The 25,417-nt window shown below is 42.0% G+C and overlaps 1 protein-coding gene across 7 annotated transcripts in view; it reads right to left on the reverse strand.

Moving 5' to 3' along the window:
• The window catches only part of UNC13B (unc-13 homolog B), a 3,555,093-nt gene that overhangs the window by 2,129,697 nt on the left and 1,399,979 nt on the right, over nt 1-25,417 (reverse strand). For 4 of the 7 annotated variants that reach the window (XM_078674663.1, XM_078674662.1, XM_078674661.1 and 1 more), the window contains one exon: nt 13,649-13,774. The exons of the other annotated variants lie outside the window; for them this stretch is intronic. In XM_078674663.1, the coding sequence (XP_078530789.1) occupies nt 13,649-13,774 (126 nt within the window). The remainder of the gene's footprint in view (nt 1-13,648; nt 13,775-25,417) is intronic. 7 annotated transcript variants of the gene reach the window in all.

Consider the following 25,417-nt stretch of genomic DNA (forward strand, 5'->3'; position numbering starts at 1 on the left):
TGGTACCTAATTAGGGCTAGGCTTTCCCCACACAATGCTGGCTCCGCCCCCGTGGTGCGTCTAATGACCCTAGCCTGCCTAGTGAATGGAAAGGGTGGCTGAGGAAAACAAAGTACTGCGACTGGTTTTTCCTCCACCCTGCACCCTGAGACAAAGGGATTTAATGTATAAAAAGGGGCTGTGTCCCCTTGCAATATGTTCTCTTCCTGGATCCTTTTCCTGAGGGGGGCTGCTGCTGGACGCCAGGAGGGCCGCCACTGGGGATTGCCTCCCTGCCTAGGAGGACCCTGTGAGCTGGCTCTGGGCCCAGCCTTGCCCCCCCCCACATCCTGAAGGACTTTTTGGCTGTGACTTGCCCTGGACTTCTGGGCCTCAAGCGCTTGGGAGAGCTTTATTTTGCCACTAGCGCCTTGGGGGCACTTTCTGTTCATAGCCGGTGCCCACAGGCCATTTTCCTCGCCTAATTGCCAAGTTTAAGCCCCTGGCAGGTGCCCACCCCGCCAGGGACCTGGTGCCATTTTGTATCCCCCAAGCGAGTGCCCACCTCGCTTTATTATTGATTTAATTCAAGGGAGCCCACCCCTTACCTTCTGCTGTGGTAGATTCACCGCCGCTGCCCGGTTCATGTTTAAAAGTCACCCCAGGCCGCTGCCAGAGCGAGACCGGAAGTCAGGCAGCCCTCCTCGAGACAGAGGCGTGGCCTGACCCAGAAACCGGAAGAAGAGGACGGCTGGAGCTCCCCTGGGAGAGGAGAAGCTCCCGAGTGCGCCGGCCCGCTGGCCACAGAGACCGGAGGACCCGTGCCGGTGATCCCGTGGAGCTCCCCTGCACGAGGGAGAGCCCCGCGACTGTCTGGCCGGAGGAGACATCACCAAGATCGAGAATCGCCCCAAAGAAGCACCGGTGAGTGGGGCGGAACTGGGAGCGGTAGTCTGGTGCCTCCCCTGGCACTGTGGAGGCAGAGCCTGTGTCCGCCAGCAGCCCCGCAGGAGAGCGGGCTGCTGCACCCCCCCAGTGTGCTAACTTTGTCCCGCAGGCTAGAGGCCATGAGGCTCGGGGACATTCCTGTTATTTAGAGCCCACGAGGCTCAGAGGGCATTTTGTATCACGAGTCCTCAAAGGGGGGACTCCAGCGCCCCCCTTTCGCTCGAGTCCAGAGGGGCTCAGGGGGCACATTGTTGACGAGCCCCGAGAGGCTCGTGGCGGCATATTTATTTGGCAAGCCCTGAGAGGATCTTGGGGGCCAAATTTGTTCTCGAGTCCCCCGAGTGGGATTCCAACGATCCCGGGGGCATTCTTGTCTTCGAGTCCGCCGAGGAGGGACTTCAAGGTGTGGGGCATATTTGCTTTAGAGCCCACGAGGCTCCATCACTTCGGGGGCATATTTCTATTAAGAGGCTCAGGGGGACATTGTATTTGTTTAGGGCCACAAGGCTCCAGCGTTGGCCCCATTGTCTCCCTAGCTGCCCAACACTTAGTGGGCAGCTGCTCCGTTTAGGCCCCTGACATTTGGGACAGTCACTGGTTGTGGCCTAATGTGATTTCTGCGTAATTGTTCCTTGCTGCACCGCTGAAGGTATATTTCTGCCTCATGTGTTTTTCTCCTACACCTCTGAATGTTGTGATGCATCATGTGTAATGTTCCTATGCCTATACCCCTAAATGTATGGTGATACTTAGGTGGTTGTTTTTCTCCTAGTACAGGTGTTGCTAGTGAGGTCCTGCTTCCCTGCATGACCTTTTCCTAAGGTGGTTAGGGTTGCGTAGGTGGTACTTACCTGTTACCAGTGATTACTGGTTGTGTGCTCTATTTCCTATTTTGTGCTACAGTAATTTTATATCCTATGTCTAAGTGCTATTTCTAACAAGTATTCTAGTGCTAAAAGTGCCTATTCCTGACAGTGGTCCATGTGGCCCTGTCCTGTACATATCCCCTGTAAATTCTGCCCATGCCTGTTGGCACATTGTAAATTGTGTGTTTTTATCTAATGTGTTTGCTACAAAACATAGGCTATTTTTATACATAACCTTGTGTGGAGTTTCCTTTGTGGTGGGCCTTGGGTGTTGTTGCTGGGTGCACGCGCAAACGCTTAACTTACATAGCGTCAGAGTTTAGCCTTACTGCTCGTGTCACGTTACCAAGGGGGTGAGCAAGGGTTATCTTGGCGTGTAACTCCCTTGCCCTGACTTAGAGTGGTGGTCTCTGACTGACTTTGGCGCGAGCCCTGGCCAGCCGAAGTTCCCATTTCTAACACTCACTTTCATTTCTGAAGTCGAATATAAATTATTCGAAAACCAAATGCCCATGCAATGACATGCAAATGAATATCCAACTGTTGCCACAGGCCAAAATGGATGCAAATGCAGAGTAAGGTGTACACAAAAAAACACCTACTGTAAAATGCAGCATGAGTTGTATGTACTTTTATGTAGTATATTTCTAGGATATTAGAAAAAAACTGAATAATCCTCAACAAATCAATGAAATTGCAATGATCATGGCACATGATATTTACAGGAAAAGTAAGCATTCAGATTCAACAAAACTAGAGAGTCATGAAACATGCTCCTAAGGAAAGGAGAAAAGGACTTAGCCGTTTGCTTTGTCACCTTCTTGAAGAAAAGGTCTCCGAGGGCTTGAAACTGAGCTTGCCTCTTGTTCTGAAGTCTCAGGGACACAAAGACTTCACCACCAGCTCCCCTAAACTTCCTTCATGGGAGTTCTGACCTGCAAAGAGGTGCCTGCTGTTGTTCTCGGGCTCTAGAGAACAATTTTCTGCAGGGAGCTGAAAATCAATGCAACTTTGAAGAAGCGAGACGCATCTGCATCCGCTTACGGTGCATCGCCAAAGAAACAGTTGCAGCGCCTGCCACAGCTCGAGAAATCACTGCATGCCGCATCGAGCGCACCGATCTCCGAAGTCCGAGATCATCGCACCGAGTTTGACGCAAGGCCTGCTATGCGGCTGCAAGAGTTCACACATCGTTCCGGATCGTTGCATCGCATTGAGGCACCAAGTTTGTCGCATCGTTGGGGGGACACAGTAAAAAAACGACAAATCACCTCCCCACGCAGTAAGAAACCGACGCATCACCTCCGCTCCAGTGAGTAACCCATGCATCACCTCCCCTGCACTGCAGGAGTAAAACCGACGCTTCACCTCCCCCGGAACAAGGAACCGAAGCATCATCTCCCCTGAGTGTAAGGAACCGACGCATCACCTTCCCTGCAGCCCATTTTGTGTGTGCCTGATGCATTCCAGGTACTATGTGAGAAAAGTGTTGCATCTACAATTTGCTTTGAACTGAACTATTTCTACCATCTGAAAGTGGTGTGGATTTCTGTCATTTGGCCTTGTTTTGGTTTAGATAAAGATTACTTATTTTCTAAACTGGTGCGGTGTCCATTTGTAGTGTTTTCACTGTATTACTGTATGTGTTCACAAATGCTTAACACACTGCCTCTGAGATAAGCCTGTCTGCTCGTGCCAAGCTATCAAGGGGGTGAGCAGGGGTTATTTTAGAAGTGTATCCCCTTTACCCTGACTAGAAGCAAGGGTCCCTATTTGGACAAGGGTACCAATCTCTGTCAACTAGAGACCCCCATTTCGAACACCTATGTACAGATGAAATCAAATATTCAGATATTTTTAAGCAGTGCTCTATGTGCTAGATTGCAGAATAATTACCATGTTTTGCTCTTTCTCTTTGATATCTGCTTCAGGCTTCTGGAAGAGAGTTGTTAAAAACAGTGCTAAACAATAACTTAGATGGTTTGGCTCCACTGTGGAAGAGCCTATGTGAAAGCCTTTCCTTTAAGTTTAGACTATGCATGCTATATACAGGAAGTTAACAAAAATGGGGATGACAGCAAATCAGTTATTCGTGGAAGGTCTTCAGTCAGAAACCCTACTGTTCTCCAAAGTCAAGGCAGAGTGACCTTGTCACTACTTTCTTGATTGGAAGCTTTATTTATGGTTAACAATAAATGAAAAGGAATGGTGTCAGTACAGCAAAGCTACCTGCCTATTCACAGCACCTTCTATGCTGTCATCATTCATCAAGTTATCAGTGGCCAATGGGACAATAGATAAACCAGAAAAATCAGTCACTTATAAACGTATCATCATACTATATGTTAAATACATTGTGGGCACCTCACCTCAGATGCATATACAACCAGCACTTATTTTCAAAAAGCCTGTTGCAATCAAAAGCGCAGTTTTCAAAATCTTTAGTAGAAGAAAAGTAAAACTCCCTACATTTACATTGGATGCAATCCTGCTTTAGGTGCGGAAACTTCTAGAAACAATGCCACAATGATTTGCCTCCTCTTTTCAGGGTCTTGTAAACACTGAACCCTATGTTTGGTTCACTTAATACACGGACAACAAAAACAATCTTGTTTATAGTAGGAAGGCTCTGGAAACAAGAAACAGGAATGAGAAAGCCTGAGGATCAGAACCCTTATTATGATAAGAAAAACTACCAATAAGGTAAAGTTAAAGAAGCATGGACATTTGTCATTGATCCCGGGATCTGCTAAATCTTGAGGGTTATTGAGGTGTTTAGTGGAAGAGATTCAACATGTTAATGACGCTCCATGAAAATTAGCATGAATGAGATTGTTTTGTAAGAGTGTCTTGTGATCAGCATAACATTACTATAAATTCAAACATTTCGTTCCGTCCAATAATAATTGGGTGAGTAATATCCCAGCATGGTTGTACTAATACATGTTAAAAGTTAAACATCCTTCAAAACAGTGCATACTTTGCTACTAATCTTGCTATCAACGAGCGTAGAGTCAAGCACCAACATGGATAACATTAGAGAGGGTAGGCACAAGCAGAACGAAATACTGAACGTAAACGAAGATGCATTCATGTTAAAATGTATTACCCTCTGCATTTATATCAAACCTGAAGATGCAAATTAATGTAAAGTATCCTAATGCATAAAAAGCTTGATGGCATATTTTTTAAGAATGAGAACCATTTGGCTCACTTCCCCGGTGTCTTAAAGGGCTGTGTAAACATAATTTGACAGGAGACACACACCACAAAAATCTAAGTATAGATTACTAAAGCGCATACCATTGTACGATTAAAGGCCACACATTGCTAGTTTGATTTTTACTGCTGTTATAATTGTTATGCACACAACATAAAAGCACAAACCACTAAAGGCATCTAAAATAAAGTACAGGGACAACTTATCTAACACTACAGCACTGGCATTATAAATGGCCAACTGAAACCATTTATTATGCTTCTAATTTAACTGGCCTTTTTATGTCCTGTCCATCCACGCTAGGAAGTTCTGTTGGGGTCCCTCCAGGATGTAAGGCGATCGACTGGTCCTGGCAAAGCGTGGGATTATTTTCACTCGTTGTAGAAATATCCTGCTGAGGTAAATTGCCATTTGGTAGGTCTTTGAAATGCGGAGTCAGAATTTCCAATACATTGGACTCTGAGTGGTGTTCTCTAGCATACACTTTGCCACATTCACTTGTAAATTCAATGCAAGATGATGCTAAATAGTCCGCATCAGATGCATATGACAAAGAAGACTCTTTAAAAGCAAGATGTGCTTCAACAGGCTTCATTGGAGTTAAAGGTTCTTCAGTAATTTCACTAACTATGACAGAGATGGAACTCTGATAGTCTCCTTGCATCTGATCACTGCTGTCTGGTGCCCCATTTAACATTATTTTGAAATCCTCTTTGTTTTCTTTTTGAAAAAGCAAGGACAAGTCTATCTGCTTGTCTGGGATTGTCACTGGGGCGTTACTTGGCTTAACAGTTTTTTCATCACTCCCCCCTTCAAATAACGTAGCTGACAACTTCTTCTTAAAACTGGATAGAAGACCTGCCTCTTCAGGGGATGTACTTCCAGAAGAAACGGGGCGAGAAAAAAGGGAGGCAAAAGGTTTTCCAATATCTGTGGATGTCATAAAATTAAATTTTGGAAGATTAGGAATATTTGGCATCTCCAGCACAGGTTTGGGTTGTGAAACATTACTACTTTTTGAAGTATTTACGTCTGTTGTCGAGCAACGAGGTGCTTCGTTTTGAGAACTTGAAGAATGCACTTCTTCAGGACTCCTCCAGCATCTATTAGTGACTGGTGAATCTGTATTGTGGCTGCTATGTTTAGCTACTGATGTGGCATCATTTTTTAGACTGCTCATGTTAACATTCTCAGCTTTTTCGTCCAACTTGTCATGATCCAGCGGTATTGCTTCACAGGTCGACATGGTTTGTAAAGCAACAGTGTCTTGATTTATACTTTTCATACTTTCGGCAGTCTCTAAACTGGCTTCTTCTGATAAGTCTTCTACTAACAAAGATTTCTCGTTACAGCTTTCTGAAGTCATAACAGAACTGCCTGAATCTTCAAGCTCCATGAAAGCAGTTTTGTTTTGCGATAAGCTTGAATCATTGGAAACTATTTCTTGGTCATCGAAAGAAGACTTGAAAGGCAGATCATTTTTGTCATTTTCTTTAGGAATTGTAACTGTACTGAAATTGTCACCTATTATGATCGGAGTCTTACTAGGTAAGGAGTGCTCCTGTGGAAAGGTGGTGTGTAGTGTAGATTGTGCTGTAGAAATACATCTAGATGATGCTTTTGTATCTTCAGGAGAACTGGTAGAGAACATTTTGATTTTTGTTATAAAGCTTGAAAACATTTTAGTGGAAGAATCTAATATAGATATTTCATTCTCAGGTTTTTGCAAATGGTTTGGCAACTCAGATGCTCCTGACATTTTTAAGAAAGATCCTAATTCTTGCTTCTGCCTTGCATCTTTGACACTGGTTTGCTCCGACATGGTCTCCGTCACTTTTTCACAAACAACCCTATTAGGCACATTATCTATAGAAATAAGCACATTATCTAGATTTGTGGAAATGTCTTTGACATCCGTAGGTGAACCACATTGTGTGTCATCAATGTCTGAACTTAATTTTGTAAAAGAGGAATCAGAAAAGAATGAAGGGTGAATAGATTCTTTCTCTTCTTCTCTTTCTATTAACAATTCATTACGTTCTGAAGCAAGACTGCTGAAATCCTCTGCTAAAGAGTTAAATGAATCAGAACAACCATTTACATTTGAATTGTCTTTATTATCAGGATAACTATTGTTTTTTGCTCCAGCAAATGCATATGTGGGCTCTTCTTGGCACTTATTTAAATTATTCGCTACATTTGGCTTATCTAAGGCTATAATGTGAGGTACATTAGTGTTGCAGTCTGCATACTGACTACTGATTTTCAAATTTGGACTGGTAGGGATCAATTTCACTTGTGTGTGCTCAATTACTGGTTTTGTTTCTGAATTAGCCTGTGGTTTTTCATTAAAGAGAGATAAGCCAAAGAAACTGAAGCCAGAGCTACTTTTTGATACGCTGGGATTTGGAGCAGGGCGACTTCTTGAGAAAAAAGATGGCAGTTTGAAGAACTCATCAGTTTCTGATGAATTACCAGAATTGCTAGTCACTGGGACTGGAGTAGATATAGATGGGTCTGACCGACTAAGGACAGAAAATATACTTTGGGTATTCGGTGTTGGTTTACATGAGTTACTGTTTGGTGTTTTAAAGCCCTTCTGGCTCACAATTTGGGGCGATCCCAAATCTTCACGTACATGTTCGTGCCTTAAGGAACTAGTTTTGGAAAGTGAAGCAGTAGATTTATTATTTTCCTCCAAGCTTAAACTCAATGCTAAACTGTCTTTGGGTTTGTATTCTTGCTGATTTTCTAAATAATTTTTGTCTATTTGCTGTACATTGCTGATCTTATTTTCGGGTGCCTGGAGAACTTTAACAATTTGGTCAATTTCGCATTCAGTGTCTTTTCCATGTGCTACACTATTTAGCCTTGTAATTGAACCACTGTCTCTGATTGTTGCCTGTTTTTTTAGAAATTTCATCCTGGAAGGAGTAGTCGAGTTGGAGGGTAAACTATTGCTGTGTTCGTGCTTATACATTTCATTTCTATTGGATACAGTGATTGTATGTTCTGTAGTTTTTGCTACATCACTTGGCATGTCTCTTGGTGGCACTGGAATTGACTCAACGCTGAATAACTCACCAAAAGAACCAACTATAGTAGATATAATTGGTAGGTCTTTCTTTTCTTTAGAGTTCTTGCTTTCTGATGGCTCATGATTTTCCTGTTTTCCATCTGGTTTTGAGTTCATGTTACTTTGTTCCCGGCTGCCTAGAGAGTCTGGAATGTAATGTTCTGCCTGAGTTTTGAAAAAATCAAAGAACCCTGACGGTGGATTCCGATCGGAATGTTTCTTTGTAGAAGAGCCATCTCCCAAACTAAATAACTTCAAAGCACTTTTCAAAAAGGTTTCTTCAGGCTCACTGGATGATGGCTTGTCAGTTGCCATATATTTATTGAACTTGTCTTTTCGCTGATCTGATTCTGCACAACTGGGCACGGTCTTGGTAACTGCATCAATATCTGACTGATTTATAAGAGCATTTATTTGACTGGAGTGGAATAATGGTTTTGACACACTTTCTGTCTCTAAACAAATTATGTTTGCTTCAGACAAATTTTCTCTTTGGTTATTGGCCACGTAATTGAATTTTGCACTTTTATCTTGATTTCCAAATAACTTCAATGGTGTATTTTTCTTGTTTATGGAGGATTCCACACATTCTTGCACATCAGATGCTGGAGCCTTACCGATCAGCTCTCCCAGAGTAGAAAACAAAGATGCAACTTTGCTGAATGGTGTACCTATATTTTCAGCATTCGTTTGGTCTTTAGGCTCATCTTTTGTAGATGCTGAATACTGTGGAAATTTAGGAACAGATTGAAAAAGGGGAAAACCAATGCGGTCAGGTGATCCATATCCTAACAACTTAGCTGGACATGCATCTCTCTGCATGGGTTCAATCTTTTCGTTCATTACAAAAGTTCTAGAAGGTTTGGTCTGTGTCCTTAGATCAAGTGTTACCTGGTTATCCAGAGGACATACATTTTTATCCTTTTGAGGTCTAAAATCTACTTTGAGTTTTCGCAATTTACAGCTTGAAAAATCTAATGGTTGCTCTCTCTGGTAAAACATAGATTCCTCAAACATTTGTGAAAAAACCTCCAAGTTCATATTCATTAATTGGTCACTTCTCCTCAAAGCGGTGGATAAATCAAGAGGCTTTGCTAAAACGGAGTTATCCAAATCCTCCATTTCAGAAAGCCAATACAGCTCTTCATCTGTGAGGGGTATCTTAAAACCACAAACAGCAACTGTTCCATCTTCTATCCAGTCACTAGGCAGAGAATCCATTTGCAAATCACAACCCCACACTTCAGAATAAGAGTATGTTTCAGGGGTGCATATGTATACATACTGACCACTGGGATCAGTTAACAAAGAATAAACAAAATGTGCATCACTATACATATAGTAGCCACAATTGCCATCCTCTGAAGGCCACCATATACCGAATTCAAGCAGAGATAACCACTCCCAATAAGCCTGGCAGTTAGAAGCATAAACAAAGCTTCCATCCAAATTCAGGGATTCCTGATCAATCAAGGTCCAAATATTAGCATTAAATTCAGAAGAATAACTCTGTTCCATTAACAGGTTATCTAACTGTTTATTACAGTCATCATCGATTGGTGACAATGAGCAACTTCCATGAAGCAAGTTCATCTTCCAATTTTCACTGTCTTCCCAACCTGCGTCAAGATCCATAAACTGGTCAAATGATTCATATGACATCTCACTAAAATTCAAACTAAGCTGATCAATATCCAAGTTTGCTTCCCAGGCCACTATATTGTCATTGTTATCTTTTTTACATAAATTTATTACCATATCATTGGAATCCCATAAATCAGGAGAGTCAACACTCTGAGAGTTAGGACTCAATATATAATTAGCAGGTCCTGGTATTGTCTCTCTGATACTAGAAATGTCCTCTATTTCATATTCCCACTCAAAACTTGAACTACATTTTGCTTCACCAAACAATTTCCTTTGGGCACAAATGCCACCTATGTCATCATTTGAGTCACTGCAAAAATTACTCCAAAGAGCTGTATGCTCTCCTACTTCATTTGTTTCTTGCTGTGATAGTAAAGAGTCTTCAAAACTGATAGCATTAATATAAGTTGACACACGTGTATTATATTGGCTGAAAACACATGCGTGTTCATCAGCTGTAGTAATGACTGTATTGGGCAAACATTCCTCCCTCTTTTCCCTTTCTACTGTCGTAATGACATGTTTTATGCTCGGCATTGGCTTAATTCTTTTTAATGTATCTTGTTTTTCTGGAACTGTGGGACCCAAAGGCATTTTGCTTACGTTAATAACACTGTTTCCACCAGATGACACTGAAGGCGCAGGAGAGTTAGAATTACCTTTATTAGTTGTCTTCACAGGAACACTGTCTTGGGTAGCAAATTTCAACAGGCCAGAAAAAAAACTAGATGGAGAGATTTTGTGGCTCTCATGTCCATCTTTGGAATTCATGCCTTGCTTACAAAGTATATTTTCAGCAGAGGAAGAAGTAAAAAGGCCTGAAAACAGGCCTGGTTTGGCACTTTTCTCCTCTGGAATATTTATTAAATTATGCAATCCCAGTCCATTAGCTGATGGGGATCTTAAAGTTTTGCAAGGGATGCTCGCTGAGGGGGGTAAATTAGAGGTTATTTCTTTACAGCAACGTGTTCCTCCTTGTTCACCTTCCACAATGCTAACTGAATCATTATCCTGACGCGCATTGGTCAGAATTGGAATGCATTGATAATCTTGACTATTAACACCTATACTTTGAGTAGCTTCACCACTACAGTTTGCTAAACTTTCAACTAAAGGTGATTTTTGGGAATTAAAAGAGCAAGTTGACAGTAAACCTCTTTTATCACATACATCATGGCTAGTTGCAATAGAATCTGAAAAATTACTGTTTGCCTGGTCATTTGAGTACAAATTTTCAGCTGAAGCAACTTTAAATATGGCAGGAAAAAAAGTGTGTTGCCCTTTAGGTTCTTGTTCTGTTTTAGAAGAACCAACAGAATTGAAAAAAGGTGGTTGAATTTTCCCTTGTCGGGTAAACGCTTGCTCATCTTCCAAAAATGCGTTTCTTCTAACATCAGCTTCTGATTTATGAACTTTTGAAAGTTCAAATGTTGATTGGTCGGATTTAGCATCACCAGTAGGAAGAAATAACTGGCTGAATGATCGACGAAGAGGCTGAAAGAAAGTTGTATTAGCCAATTTCTCCTTTTCAAAATTGCATGGCTCATCTGTTTTTTTACTGCCATCCTGTTCCCCAAAGTTTAGTCTAGTTTGAACAGGGTTTGTAAATAATTCTCCTCCAGTGCTGCCTTCCTTTTTGAGAGATGCAGGAGAACTATGTTGCTGCCTGGGGGTACCAACAATGACGCAGAGAGATGGCTCGCCAAATGTTTGTGATGAAATGGAATCCTTGGGCTTACCATTTGTTTGACCGGTCATCTTTTCTTCATGGGCAGCAGAAATGGTGGTATCACTCACTTTATGCCCAAGGACAGTAACATCTTGGCTCACTTTAATTTTATCCTCTTTATTGCCCTCTTTCTTTGCTTCCTTTTCAATAAAAAAGTTCAATGGATTGAATCTGCCCAGAACAGAAGCCACACCAGACGTCTGAGTCTTTGAAGAATGCTCCAAGTGTTCAGCAAGACTTGTGCTAGATGACACATTTGTACATGCATTGTCTATACTTTTCTGATAGTTTTGTTGTAGATCTTTTAAACGGGCATTGTCTGCAGACAAAAGTTTTCCTGCGCTCATCGCACTTTTCCTATTTTCAAAATTAACTGATGAAGGCACATTGCTTGCCTGGCTTGTCTGACTGCCAGGCACCATAGATATGCCACTGGCAGGTAAGACGGGAGCATCAGATTTTTCAGGCAAAGATGAAACCATTTTTTCCACAGAGGCAGTAAGGTGCTTTGCACTTGAGCCAACCTTTTCGGAAAGAGCACTAAATAGAGAATTTACAGAGTTCTTTACTCCTGTCAAATCGGGAAGAGCTTCTAACTTGCTTCTACCATTTGGATTGCTAGCTTCTGGAACAGTTGGCTTTATCTGATCTGTGTACTCTTTTGGGCTATCAATCTCCTTCTGCTTGGATGTAAATTTATCAGAAACATTTTTACTTTTTGGAAGTGTGCCAAATTTATTTATCTCTTCTTCCTTTTCAGCTAAGTATTCAGAAACTGTTTCGACTAAACATTGCAGTTCATCCATTGTGTCCACATACTCTTCGCTTGGCTCTTCAACAGGAGACAGCTTGAGGTCGTGCATCTGGAATGCAAACCTGCCCCCAGTAGAAATGTGCGTTTTGTCATAGTTACCCTTCTGAAATCTGGATAGTGACCTTGTATTACAATTGTTTAAAATGACTTCATTAGAAGTGGAAACATTATAGTCACACCAGGCTTGAGAAATTAAAGCTAATTCTTCCATGTCATCTGAAACTGGAGAGTTTTCCTGCTCATCGGAAGTACTGCTATCAAACTCATCTAAAGTTTCTATAGAGGCACTGTGATCATTTAGCATTAAATGTGGGTTAGACTCCTCAACATGTTGATGGTCATCGTGCTGAGGATTTAAAGGTTTACTGTCTGCCACTCGCCCACTTTTAACTAACAGACCATTTTTGTATGGACGCAAAATAGGATAAAAGTGACTATCACTTACAGTGCTGCTGATTTTAGACTTTGCACTTTTGTTGGACGCCTGAATGACTTCCTCAGGTTTCAATGGCTGTACCATGTGAAGAGACAATAAGGTTTCCTCCCCATCGTCTTCTAAATTCTCTTTGTTATTCAGACATTTATGCTCATTTTCTTTCATATCAAAGTATCTTGGGTTCTTTTTCCTTCGCCTGTCTATTGTGTCATATCCCTGAGGATATCTGGGGCCATCTAAGCATTCTGATCCAGTAGAGGATGTTTTCAAATGCTCTGAGCATCCCTTTAAAGGAGATTTATCCCTAATTTTTGAGCAATCTTTGTTTATTTTTGCATCATGGTAATATAAGGGTTTTTTATCTAGCAGGTCATCCTTTAATTGTCTCCCTATATTCTTGTAGGCACTTTCCAGTTGCTCTTCAATTTCGGAATCATCATGAATGATCCTAACTTTACTCTTGGTAGCTGAAGGCTCGTCTCTAGTCAGCAGCAATTTAAAAAAAAAGGGAAGGATAAAAACAAGGAAGGGGTGGATGGAGGAAGACATTCAAAAATAATATTTAGTGAATAATTATCAAAGCGAACCAAAACATTCACAATTAGAAATTAGAATATGAACACACGAACAGTACCACATCACATGAATGGGCTATGCCAATGTAAAAAATATATTCTGAGTTAATTATTTGTTGCAAATTTGATAACATCACAATGTTAGGTTTTAACATGAAAATGAAATGTAGATGAAAAATAAGATAAGCAACCCTGCCTACAACTAGAACATTGATTATATAATCCCTAACTGTATGTAAATGTAATTAGAACACATTTTTAAGGCATGCAAACAGTTAACATCAACTCACACAGATGGCAACAGCATGAGTGGGAATACAAACAATGCGTAAAGTTAAAGTAAAGTAATCAAACCCACCTATCTGACAGATCTAGGAAGTGCTTGCTTTCTAAAGTGTAGTGTTGACTTGTAAGCTGACACGATTCTGATAAAGAATATAGATCAGTTCGGCCATTCGTAGCTGAATCTATGCTAGCATGGCGCCTTCAAAGGAAAGGAAAGAGCAGTGAGACAGTAAGGAAGGAAGGGTGCTAAGTACATGTTTCCAGTTTAATATTACAAATTCAAACTGAAACCCATGGGACAATAGAGTTACTTTAGCTTAGACGAAGTTAAAGTCAAATCTAATGATGTATAGGGAGCATGATTTATATTAACACAATACAAATATCTAATTTACATCACAGGGTGAATTAGAGAACAGTGTGGAGGCTTCCTCTAAATCCTACCTTCTAAACATATATAATGGGCAAAGTAACAGTTGACTGTCAAAAGCAGGAGCAAATGTTTGGTTTGGACTGCTATCGAGATGGAAGGTCTAGGATTAAAGTCACTGGCAAAAATTGAAGCTGCTTTTTGAGTTGCACTCCGATAGTTGACGTGATTGATATATCATTCATTCCCAATCAAGGCAGCACCATGAGCCAGTGTGATATGGTTGGGTCAACACATCAGAAGTGGACAAAAATATAAGTCATGATGTTATATCACATGCCTGTCTCCATATACCTAACCTCTATTTGCACAAAGGCTCAAAACTGGTTAGGTGCTTAAGTTGTTTTTGATCAATCAGTCCTAACAAAAACATGCTTCAATTTCAGGACTTCAATAAGTGACTATGTGACCCATAATGGCTAGGGTCATATACTGAGGGAGAAGTGGCACTCTGTTGCCTCAAAATCAACTGTTGGAGGCTCCATGCTGACCTTGATGTCTTCATTCCTCACCTATGTAGGGATGGCTTAATGCATTTAGAAAGAAATTAGTTTTTCCTCAGTCATAAATTGCATGTCTGAAGTAGGCTTCAGAAAATTCCAAGGGTCATGAAAGAGCACTGAATTTGTTTGCAATGATCTCATGAACATGCTACTAAACCTAAAACAAAAAACGAAATATGAAGTTTCTATCTTGGCCTTTCACTGTTAACATTCAGCATCTCTTTTCATACTGGCGGGCCTCCTTTATCCTGGGGAGCAATCAATATTTTTAACTACAATGTTTGGATCTCTGGCTTTACTATCATAGGTTGGAGTGAGGCGTCTAAGGTAAATAATATTCTGAAGATGTGGTTAAGATATTATTATTGACGATTTTATCATAGTCTATGGTGAATCCTCACATCAATAACAACAAAAAGAGTGTGAGGAAAGCAAAAGGGAACGTTCTTCTCCCTGGATTTGATCAGTAAGCAGCAAAGTGGACGGACCCTATGTGGTATCCAAATGCTAGGATGATGCAAGGTCATACACTGGAATGGGAAAAACCATTGTTTTATTATTTTTTTGAAGAAGAACCCTCACCCACCAACCTAGTTGGTGGCATGCTTCATTATCGGGTTCCCAGCCGGGCTGCCGAGTGCAACCCAGCTGTGCTACGATGCCTGAATTACAGCGGAGCAGGTTTTCTTTCGAGTGAGGAGGAGTGCTCAGGGTGTGGTTTTTTAAGTTACCTCTCGGATACTCAATGGTTACCTTTATTCTTAAGCTCTAGGGCACGGTTGAAAACAGAGAGGGGATATTTGTGAAGATATGATTGATCTTCTATATCCCCCTTACCTGGTCGTCATGTTTCAGCCTCGACAAGAGGTGCTGAGGCTTTCGTCAGGACCAAAGAAGGTGACTTAGTGAGTGTATTGCAGCACACACGATAAGGTGTGCTGTGGTGCAGTGACATTACCATACTTACGGTTCCCACCATCAAGAAGAGTATAAGAGCTACAGAATATGCAGCCGTTAACTAATCCCAGAGGGGGCGGACTCCTGTAGTCACACATTCATCAAGAATGTCCGTCCGCCTGCGATACCTACTGCGGTCCTTCTCGGGATCCCAAGCTCTTATACCATTCTTGATGGTGGGAACCGTACATACAGTAACATCACTGCACCACAGCACATCTTAGAGTGTGTGCAGCAATACACTCACTTAATCACCTTCTTTGGTCCTGAACAAAGCCTCAGCACCTCTTCTCGAGGCTGAAACCTGTGATGAAAAAATATTCTGAATAATTAAATAGAAAATACAAAAAGAATAAAGAAATTGTGAGCTTGTCATGTAATTGTGGTAGCCATAAAGAACTGGAATCATCCTACATAACAGCAATATAGGCCTAGTGGGAGTTCTTTGTGTTGATTTACTTTTGTCTCCCCCTTTCTCCCAGACCTGAAAGCAACTCATAGGGGTACCCTTGAATTGATATTGTACCCCCACTCCTACTCTAGCCGTGTGAGGATTTAGACTCCTGGGGCTTGACAAAGCTGGTCTTGTCAGGTCTGAGATCCATAGACAGAGGCGCGGGCCATTTGCCTAAAGATTACATGGAGTGCCTGGTGACAGTGGGGGCTGGGAGGACCATGGCGATATAGGTGGATTTCAGAGCACTGGAGACTGTGTGATCCTTCTTCCACCCTGGCCCCCCCAAATTGACACTCTGCATTTGGGAGCCTCTGGTCACACGGGGCAGATGCATGAAACCCTTCTAATTGAGGCATCACGCCGACAGCGGGGTCTCTCTTTGCTCCCACGACGGTCCCCAGGGCCCAGGAGAGGGGCCCTTGATTGAGCTTTCCACACTCAGCCAGGTTGTAACTCTGGCATACCCTATCTTCCCTCTGCTGCTTGGGTGGTAGGGGCCTCTTTTGAGGTCAGCATAGGCTCCCTGGCATTTGCATCGGACCCTCACCTGACTTCTCCACACCTATAACGGAGGCGACTGCCCACATCCCTGCTGCTCCTCGGATTGCCCCGCTGGACCTAGCAACGTAAGGCGAACCCTCGCGCTCCCTGCTGGACTTCGCTGTGTATTCCTGGGACTGGTGGTGCCCCTGTCTTTGCCCCAGAGGTGCCTGCCCTAGTCTTCGGCCGCTAAGCAGTCAGTCCTTCTAAGCTTCTCGACCCCAGAGTCTTGCAATCTGTCAGTGAACAGGTCAAAAAAATACGAGTCCCACAAGGACATGTTTGTGAAACAAGTTGGGGTGACAACAGATGATAGGCTGCCTCTGGTCACTGTAGACCACCCGGTGGATCCCGGGAATGTGGTGGGCCTGGTCACCAAATCCTTCTAGGAAAACCTCTCTGCATCTTTCAGCGAGAACCTACAGGCAATGATGATGGAGCTCTCCGCGGACCTTCGGGGGGTTTGTCGGGATCTGGAGGAAATCAGTGACAGAGTGGTTGCTATGGAGGACTGTGAAAGAAGCCGGGAAGAAGAGGTAGAGTGGCTTCAGCAAGCCGTCCTTCGTCTCAATGAGCAACAAATAGACCTACAGTCCCACACGCAGGACCTAGAAAACCGCTCTTGTCGAAACAATGATTGCATCAGAGGAGTACCAACTCACGCAGAGGGCCCAGATGTTAGAGACTATGTTATGACCCTTTTCTGACACATCCTGGGCCTCTCCGACAAAGCAGCACTAAAATTTGACCGTGTACATCGTGTGGGCCCACCGAGGCCGGAGAAGACCCCACCCCTGGATATCCTAGTCTGTGTGCATGACTGTCAAACGAACAGGACATCCTGCGTAGAGCCTGAAAATCACAGCCGATTCAGTTCAGCGATCACGCTCCTACACTATATCAAGACTTGTCAAGAATCACCCTCCAGTAGCGACTGGATTTCCACCCTGTCACTGACTACCCATGCAAAGCAAGCATAGCGTATTCCTTGGGTCACCCCTTTCAAATTATTTTCTGCCTCAATGGCACATTTCACCAACTTGGATCCTTTGAGAAGGACTGTTTCATATTCTACATCACAGAACCCCTGGTGGAAACGCAAAAGGGTAGCCTGATAGAGACCGGTTGGTGGCATGGCAAGGGTACCTATTCTAGAGAAAAACCAGATTCTGAGACGATGGTGATGCCCACAGTGTGGAAAGACGACTGGAATCCAAAGAAGCAAGATGGATCTTTCAAGAATCTAGTGAAAAAGAAGGACTTAATGAACTTTTGGAGTGGAATAAAGTAAATTAACCTCGATATCTGTGTAGGCTCTCTGTATGATAACTTTTGCACACTAACCACTACGCCCCTGCATGCACCCTGTCATCTGCATGTAGGTCTGCCCATTATCATTCTAAGTCCATTAAAACTGTCTGGTGTTTTGGCATTGGTGAAGTGTGAGACCCTTCTATGATATCATGTTTACCACTACATATAATGCAACTAGATTGTGCATGGTGCATATATACCCCTTCATGCCTCATCTGTCTATGCCCTCTAGCTTCCCTGAAAGGTAGAGGTCAGTTTGACAGACATATGGGAAAATACCTACCCTTTGTTATGAGATAAACCCAGGTGGGACTAAATAACTGGGCAGATATCGGAGTATATATGTGGCTACAGCAGTTTTTTATAAGAGTTATGGCTGAGTTGTACATATTTAAAGATGGCCACCGTTCAGCTTGAAATGGAATAGGTGCTATCTAAATTTAAATTTACATCCTCTTGTTCCTTGTCGAGAATGGAATTGGATACAAACACCCTTGACAAGATTCTGGATTGGAGCGCGAATATTTGACGTTTGAGCGCGAGCGCCTGTTGGGATCACTTGTACCAGTTCTGACACAGCGCCTTGCGTTATTTATTTTCCAAATATCTCCCGTGTTTTTAAATCTCTCGTCGCTATTCGACGATTGATATTGCAGAACCAGGGATATATACAAATACTTTTTCTAGCCTTTTGTGGGAATATCTTTCAAGATCTGTGGTATATGTTATCCAGTTTGCTGAGATATTCAAAGATGGTGGCCATGTAAACAAGAGACCCCTGTGACTTCTGCAGAGACTAAGCGATACAAAAGGGGATGATGGACAGAGCGTTTGAGCAAATCAAACACTCACCCCCAGTCAACTGATCTGGGTTTAATCCATCACCATTCTTTAGCTCACTCAGCCACCCCAGTTCAGAAGATGGATTAAACCCAGATCCTTTAACTGGGTGTGAGTGTTTGATTGGTTCAGATGCTCCGTCCATCACCACCCCCTTTTGTACCGCTTCTGCAGAGACTAGGCATACTGCAGGAAGTGCGTGACTAGGGACCGGACACGCCCCGTAGCTGCAGAGTGTCTTTCACTCCCCATTTAAAACCGGACAGGAGTAATGCTATCTCGAGATTGGAGGAGATAACGCAGGTGTCCAGTTGTCTGTCGGTAAGGAGAGGGAGAGGGCTGCACATAATGGAGGAAATACGATAGTTTGAGAAGCAACTAGCATGACAAACCCTCAATCGAAAATACCTCTACTATAAGCCCGCAAAAGGTGTTTTTAATACGTAGAAACTGTGTTTTACTGTTGCTTCGCTCTTTAGAGAAAGTATCCGACACCAAAGAAAGGGCGACTCAGAAATAGGGGTGCAGCTCAGAACAAGAGATTTTTCCTCGATTTTATACATAAAAAGAACTGCTGGCCGGTATGAGAAGCCCGGGCTCTGCATGGGTAAATACAAATACAAATAAATGTTTTCTGTGCAATTACTTTTCTGTGTCATGGGTATGTCTGCCAGGAAGACTTATACACATCTCTTGTGTGTTTTTATTGACAGTCTCAGCGTTGGTGTGTTCATAAAACTTTGCAGTGGTAAAATACTATAGCCCTGAAGAAATTGCCTACAAAGTTGTGAAAGGCAATGAAACATGTCGGCTTGGTTTAATTGGTATGCATGTCTAGCTACCAACCCTGCTTTTTAATTGGGTAGGTGGCACGAAAATAAAGAATAAAGTAGTAGTAATCGTGCACGCCTTTACATTTTTACTCTCACTTCCTGTCTTTTGTTTTCACTGCACTCATATTTTGATTTTGTACACATTCACCTTTGGCCTGATGACCGCCGATGATGAGAACAGGGCATATTTGGTGAGTACCTATCAGGTATCCCGATGGTGGTTCGCCTGTGAGGGGTCATCTTGCCTGTGCACATTTTTCTTTGCAGCAGTATTCACTACTGTGGGGTGTTTTCTTTGAGACTGTCGTAATTGGGTTTTGAGCGTTTTTTTAAGCGGCAATACAAGTTGTATTCTCTACCCCTATTGTAACTAAATGAAGGGGAGAATTTTGTAAAATTGCAATAAGAGTTACACGTCGTAGTTAATGTACAATTGCCTTGTAAGGACCCGGTCATTGTTGTATATATGATTACATGAGTGGAGGGCGACCTGGGCTCTAGCTTTTTCCCTCTGAGCTCCTTGTTGAATACACACAGTTGACTGCAGGTCTGATGCTGGCTCTGAGATGCCTAGTATCTTTACTGCTAATATCCACCTCTATATGCTAGTTGTCCTCTTCCTCTGTAGGCTCGAAAGGGTTGCTATCTGAGCTGCTGAAAGACTCTCAACAAACCTGCTATTTTTGTATCTAATTTTATACCTTGCAGAGCCTCATACATGTCTCTCCCAAACATACTCTTCATCAAAGGGCAAATCCACATTTTTGCACGGTAAATCTGAAAGGTGTGCAACGAAGCCAGTTTAAAACTACAACTCCAGCTAATTAACCGAAGCCTGTGATCACTACATTTATCAATGTTTCAATTATAGCCATCAAAGCTTCTTTCCTTCCCTCAGAATATTTTTCTTGCATCAACCTGCTTATCTTCAGGCAAATATTGTCAGAAAGGTGCTTTATCGAACTACATTTGCCTATTGTATTGTCCTAAAAATTGCACTGTTCCTTTGGAGGTTGCAGCCATCACAACACAGTTTTTCCCAAATTACCTAGCCATCTCATCTCTCTTTCTGGGGGTACGGTACATGGCGTAGAAGGTTTTCTTGACGTTCTTTGTACCTCTTGAACCATTTCTGAGTCAGCTCTGAGACAACATATTAAACAGGGTAGTTTAATCTCAGGTGCCTCATTTTACTTATCCAGCCTAGGGACCACCCACTTTAACCGTGGCTGTGGTTTTACATGATTTTAGCCCTCCCTTTTATTTATGATCAATATCAGGGATGAATTTGATTGACCTTTTACGGGCGTCTTTGAAAGCATAGTGCTTGCAAACCACATCATTTGTCAGGATTGCTTAGCTAAACTATTTTAAAGATTTGTTAATTATGGCATGTAAACTTGATGTATTGTCTGGTGGGAAATCACCAAGTGCCAGGACAAAAGACTCCAGGTGTGGAAATATATAATCATCCCATTTAGGACTTCTTAGCTGAGCTAAATCCATCAATAATTCCTGCTATCATCACACATGAATCAGGTTTGGGCAGGCGAAAAAGGCGTATAGGAAATAAAAAATGCCTGTGCTGCAAGAAGTATAGGCATAGGTGATGTTGGCGAAGGGAAACAACATTACAACGCAGTTCTAACAACGCAACTACCATTACATCGCATGGCATTACAATGCATATGCTTTAACCACGCATGTCTTTACAACTAATTTCGTTGTAAAGGCATGAATGGTAAAGGCATATGTGTTTTAAATGCAAGTATAAGGTAAGTATAGGTTTTAGGGTGGGTTTGAGTTTTGGGGTGTAGGGGTATAGGTTTTGGGGTGCCAAGGGTAATTTTAGGGTTCAGGGTGGATTTTGGTTTGGGGTGCCAAGGGTAATTTTAGGGTTCAGGGTGGGTTTTGAGATTCAAAGGGTTAATTTTAGGGTTCAGGGTGGGTATGGGTTTAGGGGTGTCAGGGGTAATTTTTGGGTTCAGAGTGGGTATGGGTTTTGGGGTGCCAGGGTTAATTTTGGGGTTCAGAGTGGGTATAGGTTTTGGGGTGTCAATGGTAATTTTAGGGTTCAGGGTAGGTTTACATTTTGGGGTGCCAGGGATAATTTTATAGTTCAGGGTGGTTTGGGGGTTCAAGGATTACTTTTGTGGTTCAGAGTAGGTATGGATTTTGGGGTGCCAAAGTTAATTTTAGCGTTTAGGGGGTATGGGTACTTGGGTAGTAAGGGTAATCTTAGAAATTTGGGGAATATGTCTATTGGGGTAGTAAGGGTAATCTAAGGGTTTTGGGGGTGGGTCAAAATATATATACATTTACTTACCTTAACAAGTTTTACCAAGTATCAGGGGGTCAGAGTATTGAGGGTGTAAGGGTAATTTAAGGGGTTTTGGAGGAGATGAGGATATATATATGTGGCATGATGCATTTCTGCTGCCTTCAGCCTTCTTCGGATGCCGCTGTAGATCAAAAGTAATGCCCCACCTGCATCCTTTTAAAATCCTGCACTCCCCTATTGGCGGGAGTTTCTGACCGTCCCCCATCACCTGACCAGCAAACTACGGGAGTGCTGTAAATACTACATCTCCCAGGTGACACCTTGCTGGAACCGATGCTGTCAGGGAATGGACTTGTTAGTTTCAGTCCAGTTGAATAATAGCAGAGCAGGAAAAGGGCGCAGAGTGTCCGATGTTTGAAATGTCTTTTGATGACAGAACAAAACTCTCCCTCGAGTCCCATAACATCCCAGCCTCTAAGATAAATTTCAACCGGGCCACGAACAGGAAATCTATGCAACCTGCTCCTCGTAGAATCTCGAGCTGTAAGCACAGAAGCACTTGCTCACTTGTAGAGGCGGGCTGAGGTAATCCAATCACTTGGAGACGAAAACACTGCTGCTGCAGAAGCCAGTAAAACCTCAGCCAACTTATAGGATGGGGCGTCTATACACGCCTCTGGCATACGTATATATATATGTATGTATGTATGTATGTGTGTATATATATATATATATATATATATATATATATATATATATATATATATATATATATATGTACACATGTACTTACCGTAACAACCTTTACCAAGTATATGCCTTTACCACGCATGTATTTGCGTTGTAATAGCATGCGTGGTAAAGGTATATGCGTGGTAAAAGTTTGCATTGTAATTGCAACGCGTTGTAACAACTGCGTTGTAACGAAATGCGATGTTTTTGTATGCGATGTATCGTAATACATTCGTTGGCGATTTTACCTTAAGAGTTGCATGCAGGCTTGACGGAGCAAACTGCTGATGTTTTTCTGGAAAGCTACAATCTATCATCAACATTCTGAAAATATGCACCAAAGAATTTGGGATAGGTATTTGCTTTTGTGTCAAATAATTGCTTTTCTTTGTAAGAAGGCTCATAGGCTTCTTGCTGATGACACCTGTGTGGGGCTGAGGGCTCATAGAAAGGTTAATATGATCCAGAATTATGTGGTTCTTACTATTTTTCTTGTGCTGTTCTTGTGGCAGGATAGTCCTCTTCCTCATTCAATTCTTGACATTAGACCCTTAATTGTGTCGTTTCAAATGGGAAGGTATATTTAGCTGGTCAAGTAAGGTGTGGCAGAATTATGGACAGCACTCCTGATCCAGTCTCTCAATCATCAGTGGTATTTTTGCATTCAGTGTTGCCGACAATCTCATTGACAGTAACGTAGATGAGGGACTGCTCAAGTGTTCTTTTAACTGCATGAGTTGCCTTAGGAGAATGAGTGGGTTGTTTATATTTTTTAGATGGCTACTTCTAAGTAAAAAGCTCATCCTCTCCTGAAATCGTTAGAGACTTTTTCCCCTTAAAATGAGACCTTTTATGGCCATTTTAGATAGTTATAAAGAGGACTCAAACTCTTTATGAGACAGTGATTTGAAGCTATAGCATAAGTCTAGCTTCCCTATCCTTAGGAGCTGTAGTAGAATCTTTCCTGAACATTTTGCAGTCTTTATGTTTATGACTTGGACATTAACAACAAATAGTCTTTAGGTATGTTTCAAAGTCTCTTTTTTCCACAAGTGCGACAAAGTCTAAAAAGACTTTTTTGCAGCCATTTTAGAATATCAATCCGAAACAAATCTTCGTATGGAAAGATGTCTTTAAATTGTGATGGCATGTCATATATAGAGTATAGAACGTGTTATCTCAGGAGCTATAAGCAGATCTCGAAAGAACTTCCTTCACATGCAACGTGCAGTAGAAATCTGAAGGATGGTGGCCGCTGCTGGGTTTGGCCTTTAATCTCCTTGAATGTTAGTTACTAAAAATTGGTTCTTTATAATGAACAGGCTACTCAAGTGACCATGTTCATAGCCTCTGGGATATTTTTAACATTAGACTGCAACTGTTATTTGGCCTGTGGGAGTCCTAGCTCGATGACGGAGAAAGTCATCCATGTAAATCAATGGACAATTCAATGCTGAAGAAACTATGATCAAGGGAGGGAAAAAGATGGGATGTAAAGCTATTGAATAGGAAGCACCCACATTACACTGATAAGGAAAGAAACCAACTAATGATGACAATGGCTCACCCAAAGATCACTAGGCATTGGTATTAGATCCAATATGTTTATCCCTAAATGACAGCTAAAGCTGCCTGCAGGGTAGATTGCAAACAAAAAGACAATGAGAAAAGTATTTATAAAAGCAATGGCTGCCAGTCGAACACCAAAGAACTGCAGCAAAGATTTGTAAACAGTCAATGACCATAAGTACTCAAAAAGTTGACTCCTAATATAATTTGCCTGTGGTGATTAATTGGTTATAAATTTGCAGTAATGACTGCACTGAATTTCTTTGAAATTTGGGATTACGAGGTTCACTAGTGTACACATGTATTAGCAAAATATAGTGAATGTTGTACCGTACTACGTATGGGCATTTGACACAAACTAGCTCTTTACAAAACTCTAAAAATAAATATTAACAAAATATATAATTTCTGAGAAAGACCACCTCCGTCTGGCCTTTTGTTTCAGGCCGCCACTTGACACTGGAAGAAGGCCCATGTAACATATTAGTCTGAAAAATAGGGGTAATGAGATTATGAGTTACCTTAACGTGACCATCTTATTAAGACATATGAAATTCACTCAGTATAGATAAGTAAAGCTAGATTGATGTTTTCACTTAGAATTTGCAGTCTTCTATTACTTTGCCTAAATCATGATAGAAAATTCCATGAACTTCGATTTATTAACCTAATTATCATAATTAGGAATTAACAGTCCAATGACAAGGAGGGCTAATACAATCTCTGAGCCATTTATTTTAAAAGCGAATTTGGCTTGAACAATAATGCCATAGACAATATTTAACCCTTAGAACGAATATATGTATCTGATAGAATGTCCTCGCTACCCACCACACGTTTGAATTCTATGTCAGGCCACGGAGGCACGATTAGGTATTTTGTTCCTCTTTTATTCGAATAGCAGCCATTTTTTAAAGCATTAACAACATGAGGACTTCATATTCCATGAATCCTCAGTAAAAAAACATCAGGTTCTCAGTCAACAGTAACTGTCCAATCAGGAGGCCTCTGCCTCAATAACTGGATATGAGCCTCGCCGGGCTCCCTCTTTCTTTACTGCCGGCAGCCAGAGTTAGTTAAGTGCCTTTACTGCTTTCTCAGACACGTATTCTCTATTGGTTTTGACTCTAACTAGTTTTCCTTTCAGCGAGCGAAGCTTCTGCTTCGTATTAGAGGCCGCAGGATCGCTTCGTCGCTACTACGCAGCTGTTTATTGTTGTCAGGTGTTCACTGTCAAGCCTTAGGCGGAGTGCGCGGGACATCTTTCACAAACCACAACATGGCTCCCCCACACATCACTTGAATTCAGACTCTCTGAGGTCTCACTGGACTTACAACTTAAGGATGACTTACACGGCCTTATCAACATCACCTTAGAGCTCACGA

Source organism: Lissotriton helveticus, chromosome 2_1 (assembly GCF_964261635.1).
Source record: "Lissotriton helveticus chromosome 2_1, aLisHel1.1, whole genome shotgun sequence".
Lineage (NCBI taxonomy): Eukaryota > Metazoa > Chordata > Amphibia > Caudata > Salamandridae > Lissotriton > Lissotriton helveticus.